Genomic DNA, 9,978 nt, shown 5'->3' with positions numbered 1-9,978 from the left:
CACACATTCTTGAAAACAAATTAGTAGATGCAAAGAAGGAACAAGAAAGGTTCGTTACAGAAATGGATGCTAAAGCAGACCAGATTACAGAGAATACCACGAGAGAAATTCGCGTTGCTATTGATCACTTGCAGTATCTGAAAAATGAGTATCTAACGAAAATGGCTACTGCTGGAAAGAGAAATAAGGAAAAATACTAAAAATGCATAGACATCCTATCAGATGGAATTCAATGCACAGATTACTGTTACAGAAATATTGAGGACTGTAGAAAAAGTCAGGATGACATCGATATGGTTGTGAAGGACTATAAAAGCAGAAAAATATTTGAACAACTCAAAAATTACGAATTTACACAAATACGCACAGGGCTTAAGGAACGAAAGGATCCTATTTTGGAAGATAGCATGGCTCTTGAAAGTTTTTCTGATGCAGTATTTTCAGAGTCCGTATTTGATGTCAAGTCCGATCTGAGAAAAGTTGAGTTATCTTTATAAAATCATTTTAGCACTGATGCAGGGTGCGTACGTAATGGTACGTTTTTATCAAATGGAAAGTTCGCTCTATCATGGCTGTCAACAAAAAGCGGGGTTGTAAAGGGAGCAACAATGGTAAATGCTTCTTTTATAACAAAATGTTTGCGTGCACACGATCCATTGACTCGTTCTCGGAATCTTTCGGTCTGTGTGAAAAGGCAGGGGAATTATTCGTGACATGCCACGGTTCAACATATATCGAAAGGGTATCACTTTACTCCCATTTCAAATTGTCAAAGAGGATATCAACTAGTCTTCCAAAACACTTTGGAATAGCAAATAAGGATGCTTACTTTTACTGTGCATGCAATGACAAAATCGCGAAGATAAATGAGTATATGGAAGAATGGTGAAAGAGTACAGCGCAGAGACTGCCGTGAAGCACATCATCGCCACGAAAAAAACACATAATATACAGTAACAGAAAAACACACGTCGTAACGGCTATTACAGATGGTGGTTAAACCGTGTGGAAATACGACAGTCCACACCGTAAATCTCTATGTGGCCTTGATGCAGACTCTGGTGGTAATATCTGTATCGCTGGTAAATCCAGTGACAATGTCCATGTGTTGTCCAGTGAAGGAAACATAATTCGAATTTTTGAGGACATTCCGAGACCAGACTATGAAAATAAACAAAGCGAAAATTATCTGTTGCGTGTGCAGAAATCGAAAACACATCAAAATGTACGAATTCAAGTAGTCCCAGCGCTGCTCTCAGTATTGTGATGGAGTGAAGTTTATACAGAATTCGAAATAGTAAAAATTCTGTATAATCAAATGTTGGTGTAGAATGACAAGGTCGTGTTGCACCCTAGAATATGAACAACAAATATGAAATTTTGATTGTCTGTAGTATGGTAGTTGTTGATTAATTAAAAAGAATAAAAGAACAAACAAATGAAGATCACAAACAGCGAAAAAGCCCATGACGTCTACCGACCCTGAAAAAAAAGAATGAAAGGTGAAGATAAGGAACAGTGATCAATTTCATAATTCCTATAAGCAATACAAAATAGAGAGTCTAGGCACCTCATCCCACCTCTGGTGTGTCCAGGGAACCGTGTTTGCACGATTCTCTGTTTTGTTTTGCTAATAGGAGTTATAAAATTGATGAATGTTCGTTATATTTCATTTCCAGTTTTATACACCCGTCATTATGCTATGGCGCTGTCCGGCTGGATGTCCGTCCATCCGACCCGGGTCATGTTTTCCGGAGTTTTTTCCGTAACAAATGCATGTACAACTTTGAAATTTGGTCACAATTATTGCCTCAAGAATTGTAAGAGTGAGTTTGCATTTTAGCTGGATTGGTCTATCTTTGACCTACTTTAGGGCTATAAGTAGGTCAAACAGTTTTGCGGACTTTTTTCCGTTACTGATACAGATATTGCACTGGAAGTTTAACATAAGCTTCCTTTCAGAGGAACACGAGTTCAGTTTGCATTTCAGCTGGATTGGTTCGTCCGTCCGTGACCTACATTAGGACTAAATGTATGTCAAATAGTTTTGCAGTTTGTTTTTGATTATGGATACGATATTGCCCTGATACTTAGTCATCGGCTTCTCTCAGAGGAATACAAGTTCAGCTTGCATTTCAGCTAGACTGGTTCATCTTTCGCCTACTTTTAAAAAAAAATAGATCAAACAGTTTTCCGGGCTTTTTTTTCAATATAGATACAGATATTACCCTTGCACGTTGTCAAAGGCTTCCTCGCAGAGGAATACAAATCCAGTTTGCATTTCAGCTGGATTGGTCCATCCTTGACCTACTTTTTTGAAAAAATAGGTCAAATGGTTTTCCAGGATTTTTTTCATTACGGATACAGATACTGCCCTAATATTTAGTCAAAGGCTTCCTCTCAGAGGAATACAAGTTCAGCAGGATTGGTCTATCCTTGACCTACTTTTGGACTAAAATAGGTCAGACGGTTTTCGGAGCTTTTCCATTACGGATGGAGATATTGCCCTGATATTTAGTCAAATGTTTCCCCTCGGAGGAAGACAAGTGCAGTTAACATTTCAGCTGGATTGACGCACTAGGACCTAAAGTAATTTATGGATAGAAGTAGGTCAAACAGTTTTCCAGATTTTTTTTGGTTTGATGACAGGTATTGCTCTGAAATTTAGTCACAATCTCCCTTTCAGTGAAATACATAATCTATTAACACTTTAAACATTTCCATTTAATTGGTGCACCATTACCTACTTTAGGGCTAAAAGTAGATCAAATGATTTCCTGAACTTTTTATCATAAATAAATATTGCATCAACATTTTGTCACAACCTCACTTTCGGTGAAAATTTATTACATAATCAGTTCACATGTGAGATGGATTGGTGCACCACGAACCACTTTAAATCTTCTCTATTCAGAATGTGTGATGTATCAATTCAGAGTGCACAATATGCTTCTAGGTTGAATTTCATTGTCCGACGGGCGTATATTCTACCGTTTGCAGTACTCTTGTTATATATTGTTAGGGAAGGATCTGACAAACAAGTTGATGGTACAAGGGTTTCAACAGTCTCGATTGAAGTAAGCATTTCGCAAATTCTATGGTCGTTATAACGATCTAGTTCGTCAATACAAACTTTCATTGGGTCAAATGCTGTCTGACGTGTTTCATACCGATTGTTGAGCCGTTCTTGGCACACTGATTTTGACTGCAGATAACTCCATTTACCTGATCAGGATATAGGGCTCACGGCGAGTGTGACCGGTCAACAGGGGATGCTTACTCCTCCTAGGCACCTGATTCCACCTCTGGTGTGTCCAGTGGTCCGTGTTTGCCCAGCTCTCTGTTTTGTTTTGCCTATAGGAATGATGAAATTGACCAATGTTCGTTACCTTTCATTTCGAGTTGTTATATATTGTTAAGGAGGACGTGATACTTATTCTGTTGAATACACCTTTATTTCGCAAAACTTTAAAATTATCCTTCCAATTTGCCAATGAAAAATGTAACAAATACTGGGGTGTACAAGCAAAACAACTACCAGTACAATGAAAAGATCAAATCAGTAAAAGAAAGATTTATGTCAAATCTATGGTTTTATTTTATTTCTTTTGATATCAAATTCAATGTTATGTCCTCAGTGTTTGTGATAAACAACAATGTTTTAAGAAGATTTTCTGACATTGTATAGCACTGTCGCTGTTGTTGTTCAGAATCAATACAATGTCATGTTCCTGGGAAACTTAAACTTCAAATACTCTTAGGTCTTTAAGATTACTACAAACACATATAACACCCATCTCTTCATTTAATCTAAAGAAGATTGGTTTTGAGATGTCTTCCAACACCCTAATGAGTTCACCGTTTTCAGACAACACGTGGACATTGTTGCTATCTCTTCCTGTAACGTATATGTTACCGACAGAGTCTTGATCGATTCCAAATGGAAATTTCAGGTTACGATTTGTATACTTCGAGGCAATGTTTCCCTGATCGGTAATCGCCGTCACGTTGTTTATCTTCCAATCACTGCACACAATAAGACCAGTGTTTGTTGCAAGTATATTTACATTATTTACCCCTTCTACGTTATATGTTTTCAATATCCTACCCGCGTTATCGATTTTAATGATTTTCGATCCGCACGCAACATATATGTCGCCCCTCCTGTTTGTTATCCCAAAAACTGATTCAGTCATGGGAATACTTCGAAGTTTGTGAAAATCTGATGAAGAAAATACTTCAATACTTTTTGAGCCACTGCAAGTCACGAGAACTTCTTCATCCTTTTCTATCAAACCGAATGGTTTCTTAAGATGTTCACCAAATATGCTGGAGACCCAATGTTTGTCAAAAGACACGCATTTTCCATCATCTCTGTAATCCGCTATCACAAAAGTGCCATTGGACAAAAATATACCATCGTACACGACAGCCCCATCAATGCTAAATTCCTTTATCAAAGACATTTCTACAGTTCGAACATCAAAATAAAGTTGACGAGAGGATTCGGTATGGTGAACGTCAGAAAGAGCTGTCATATTCAAAATTTCCGTTAAAATGGGATCCTTTTTCGTAGAGATCATGATGCGCTTTCGTGAAAAATTCACGTGTTTTAAATGTTCGTACGTTAGTTTCGACGTATGAAACTTCATCATGAACTCCGTTTCATTTTCACTGATTCGGGCTTGCTCAAACATTTTGCTGCAATACTCTGTACATTGTATTCCATCCGTTAAGGTGCCTATAGATGTTTGCAATTTTTCCTTGCTTTTCTTCAGAGAACTGGATATTTCTTCTATATATCCATGTTGCAATTTCTGCAAGTGGTCAACAACAGTTTTAAAATCCTCTTCCGATCTCGCTATCATTTCATCAACCGAATTTTCGATTTCCGTTATATTCTTCTCTTCTTCGTTTTTGGCATTTTCTAATTTACTTTTAAACTTGTTTACATCATCCATAATAGAGTCAACCTTGCCGCTTTCCTTAAAAACACGTACAGCATTTTCAATAGTATCAAACTGCTCACATTTCCTATGTTCCATGCCACCACACATTGCGCAACAGGGCTGTTCGTGATCAAAGCAATAGAACCTAACCTTTTCATCCTTATGCGTGGCACAGCTGTTTGAGATATCAACAATGGATCTTCTGTTCGCCGATTTCAGTTCATTCAATGGAGATACTTTGTGGTCTCGTGACGACAAATTCTTCCTGTGGTACTTCGTACACATTTTGCATAAATGTTCTAAACATGAAAAGCAGTAGTCCGATGCCTCCTCTTCTTCTTTTTCTCTCAAGCATGGCTCACAAAGCAATTGGTCTGATTTGTCTACAATTTTCCTCAACATTTCATTCACAGGAAAAAGCCCCGCCCACTCGTCTGGCTCATCGAAGGCGCCAGGACTGGGGGTATACTCACGGCATAATGGACAATTAAATCCTAAACGAGTCTCCGTAGATTTACACAAGCTCACGATGTAGGACGATAAACACCCGTGACAGAAGGAATGTGTACACGGTAAAAACCTCGGCGACTTGAACTTTTCGAAACATATAGAACACAATGTAACATCCTCCATCGAAGAGCTGTCTAGTGATGTTGCCATCTTTATATTACAAATCAACTTTCGGTTTCATTTCAAATTCGACGAATTTGTCGTAACCTCGGCGTTCAACTTCTTTTTCGAAAGAAATGGAACACATTATGTTTACATCTGTAAATGATGAGTCGATGGTCGGCGTTGTCATGCCAAAAAGCACATAAATCATAAATTTCACTGTCCGTGTAGATATAGAGAATACAATGTCCGCAACATCGACGTGCAGAAAACACACACTGAAAATGTCTTCAGAAACGGGACAAAACTGTGACGTAGGCAGAGTATTCAGAGACATGGAAAGCTATGTGGGATATAAATATGCCTAATCCTTTTTTGGGGCGGGGTGCTGGTTAAGGTTTGGTTTCTATTTATATAAAGAATGATTTAACACGGTGATACGTGGGTGACAGTTGATTAATGTATTGATATTCCAAAATTAGAAACACTAGATTTATTCGCAGACTATTCAATTTCAATTATGATTTTTTTTTAGATGGAGGAGTTCGCTTCCTGAAATTGATTTTTACTAGATCCGTGCCTAAATGCTTTAAGTTTATAAAATTATCTGACTGTGACCCTGTGGTTAAGGAGAAACATATATGTACATAACAGGCACACATAGATTAGATAAGTGTTCGGCTGAATAAGAACTCATCTACAACCGGAGAACGAAATGACAAATTCCTTCATTTTAAAGACAGAATGTGGGTGTACAAAATTGCATTGAGGTGGAGCTCCCCTATTGCACAAAAACAAATACTTACACTTCTAACATTAACCCAGGAGCAAATATTCATATTGATTTAAATAGCAAGATCAATTAGATTGATTGATTGATTAAATATTGTTTAACGTCCTCTCGAGAATATTTCACTCATATGGAGACGTCACCACTGCCGGTGAAGTGTTGCAAAATTTAGGTTTATGCTCGGCGATTACAGTCTTTGCGCAGGGAGGGATCTTTATTGTGCCATACCTGCTGTGACACGGCGCCTCGGTTTTTGCGGTCTCATCCGAAGGACCGCCCCATTTAGTCGCCTCTTACGACAAGCAAGGGATACTGGGGATCTATTCTACAGTTAGAAAGAGCACAATCAAAATTGTTTATTTTTAAAGTATAAATTGAAATTTCAAATCTTATTCCCCTACATAGGAAATAAAGATGTATTGGGACTGCTACCTCTAGCCTCCAAATTCCATATTTTGATGGCAGTAGTGAATGATAATATGTGCTGGAAAGTTATGAATTTAACCCATGTAGCGAAGTCTGAGTACCCCCAACCCCTTCGTCACTGATTTGAGGATTTGAAGTTTATATAATAACGTTTATTCTCTTGGTATGATATTTATGAATTTTCTGTATTCTGGGTATTCTTTATAATTAGAGGGTCTTAGGTCAATGGAATTAATACAAGTTCAGTCTCCCCTTATGGATTATAAACTAAATAAATTCCTTTAGCGATAACCACTGAACCAATCTCAATTCGAACGCGAAAAGTCTAACCCGTTAACTTTGATGTATAGCGTCCTCAGCACCTAAAAACAGCAAGACTTCGTCAGAATTTAGCCAAGGAATTCTGACGACTGTTCGCCTTGCGCGCGTTTTTATACCACCTATTATTATTCTTAAATAACGCTTATCCTAATATGGGGATTCAGCATCCTCATCTCCCTGACTCTATGTGAGAAGTTACTTATTTCTGAACTGACCCCGGTGGTCAGTTAGTGCATCCTTACCCACTGACCACGTACACAAGTTATTTCTAACATCTGTGCATTATCTATCGAGCAACCTGCAAGTGTCCGTAATTACTGTCGGCTTGTCGTGTTTACTCAATAATGCTTATCGCTCCATTATTTCTGTTTATCAGCAAAATGCAAAGATAATTAAGCTATATCATTTTCTTTTAGAAAATGTATAATTTCATTTACACTGAAATATTATGATATTCAGGTAAAATTTTAGCTGTTTTAGTTCATGAAGTCTTCAAATCCCCTTTATTTCCCCATCCCATGCGCCCACAATTTAAGATTTCGAAACTCGGCCATTTTTAATTGTTTATAAGGAATTTTAAGCAGGCCAAGTTTCCGACTTCCCCATTCCCCACTCTCCTTTGAAGCACGATTTTATGTGTCTCCAGTTTAAAACAGAAGGTATTATGACGCTTATAATGAATATAATTATATTCTACATGTAGTTGTAAACTTCCAGAGTTTTTCAAAGAGATCGGTGTAATTATTAATGGCCTTGAGCTGACCTCTCTTATCATTTTTGAAAGAAGAATTTGGGAAAATGGAGATAATTTTATTTAATTCAGTCATATGAAAAAATGATAATGCGAAAGATTGACAAGTTATACAGCACATATTTCATATTTTGAGTCGCGAGTAGGACGAACAATTTTGGTGCAGGACCGGTAAATCTACTTGGTGACCGGTCCTGTTGACCAGTGTCCGAGTTAAAATGCAAAACTGAGAACACTGTAGCCATGTTATAAACAGTCTTTCTTATGAAATGTACTGTTTGTGTATATTACATAAAATAAATAAATAAATACAACCCACTAATAGCTTTATTACCTGTCCAGCCATCATCAGGCATCCACACGTTCATTTAATTGTTTGTGTCAAGTCCTGCTGAAAATATTTAACGTATAATAAGCATAAAGCATAATCAATTAAATTAAATAGGGCCGTGCCATTCTAAATAATGGAGCTGTGGAATTTGAATATAACAGTGACATTTAGATAGAGATGCGGGATTTAAATTGTGAAAATTAGATAGAGCTGTGGGATTCAAATAGAAATCCAGAATTTGAATAGAGAAAATTAAATAGAGCTGTGGAGTTTAGATAGAGACGCGAAATTTAAATAGTGAAAATTAAATAGAGCTGTGGATTTTCCGAAGGTGAAGCATAAATACAATGAATAAAGTTAATTTCTGTGTTACATTATTAATTCACAGTTATCAGAGTTAAAAAAATTTTTTTATCACAATACATGAATGACAATACAATTATCCAATAAACTCAGGCGTGAAACAGTTATCTAATGGCAAACCTGATTAACAATAACGCACCTCGGAAAATGGCTGATGCCATGCGATTTAAGAAGAAATTATTATTGTTAAAGTTTTTAAATGAAAAGGTGTAGATAACGAACATTGATTAATCTCATCACTCTTATAAGGAATACAAACACGGACCCCTGGACACTCCACGTAAATTATATGGCAGCCGTCCCTTAATTTACACATGCCGGCTGTCTATTTAAAAACATCTTCGTACTACTAAGTTGTTAGTTTTGTAAGAGTAGTCCACAGCCTCGTAGCATGAGTTATTAAAGTGTTGGAACAGCCGGAGGAGAATTTTTCTTCTAGAATTGCTAACAAAGCAGAACTAAAATATCAAAATCTCTCTTTTGTCCAAGCTTTATACTCCTAAATTGTCAGCTCCCTTGGTCTTTCAATTCATCAGTTCAGTCAAGGTTAAATATTTAACTTTCATTAGTACCATCAAATGAGTGGAGTGATGGCTAACTCCACCATTTTTCTTATTTTACCTGTAAAAATAACATAATTTGCATGTAAATAACGAAAAAATAAACGTTGCCAATGGTTGAGGACGGCCCCTTTGTTCCACGTACACAATACGTTAGTCCATAAAGTACACAGTAAGATTTTTTCGTGCGCGAAAATATTTGTCGACATTTGATATCAAGAGCATTCATATAACTTTGTGAACTAACAACACAATCGGTTACAGTAGTTGATCCCCTTTTATTTTTGGAGAGAGAGAGAGAGAGAGAGAGAGAGAGAGAGAGAGAGAGAGAGAGAGAGAGAGGGGGTCATATTATGATTATCAGTATAATAATAACTAAAGAATATGAATTTAATCACTGACACTCGTCTGATGGATTAAGTAGCGGTCGTCATATAAATTAAGTATTGATCAATGTATATTAACTATATACCCTGGCACCCACCGGCTTTCACGCATATAAAGACACTGCTAACTTCGGTACATCTTCACAAGTCAAGGGTTATTGATTCGTTACCTCGCACTAACCCTTTAACATCCGTGATTATCAAAAAGTTGGGGTTGTTCTGATTGTTTCCACACAAGAGTGGGAACCAATGAGAATGCGGTTCTATTTATAACAACGCGAAGCGAGAGATTCAAATAAAAACCTGTGTATTGATATGGTTATTAATATGGCTATTCGAATCGTTTTAAGCAATATTGTCTTATGCGAAAAGATTTTGAAACTTGATGTACAATCAATAAACATAATTAGTGGTGTAAATATTACAATTGCACGTGTTTATAAATACAGCAGTATGATATCGCGTCATGTATACTGTAATGTATACGAC

General features: G+C 37.0%; 1 protein-coding gene across 1 annotated transcript; it reads right to left on the bottom strand.

Annotated features, from left to right (window-relative positions):
- Positions 1–3,436: 3,436 nt before the first annotated feature.
- Positions 3,437–8,580, bottom strand: LOC125661062 (E3 ubiquitin-protein ligase Midline-1-like). Its single transcript, XM_056148112.1, has one exon. The coding sequence runs from the start codon at positions 5,607–5,609 to the stop codon at positions 3,741–3,743; it is 1,869 nt and encodes a 622-aa protein (XP_056004087.1). The 5' UTR covers positions 5,610–8,580; the 3' UTR covers positions 3,437–3,740.
- Positions 8,581–9,978: the final 1,398 nt, after the last annotated feature.

This window comes from Ostrea edulis, chromosome 8 (assembly GCF_947568905.1).
Source record: "Ostrea edulis chromosome 8, xbOstEdul1.1, whole genome shotgun sequence".
Lineage (NCBI taxonomy): Eukaryota > Metazoa > Mollusca > Bivalvia > Ostreida > Ostreidae > Ostrea > Ostrea edulis.
The sequence above is the reverse complement of the archived record's forward strand: the minus strand, read 5'-3'. Positions and strand labels throughout refer to the sequence as shown.

Excerpts from the sequence above, each read along its gene's own strand:
- LOC125661062 (XM_056148112.1), bottom strand. The coding sequence starts at position 5,609 with ATGGCAACATCACTAGACAGCTCTTCGATGGAGGATGTTACATTGTGT.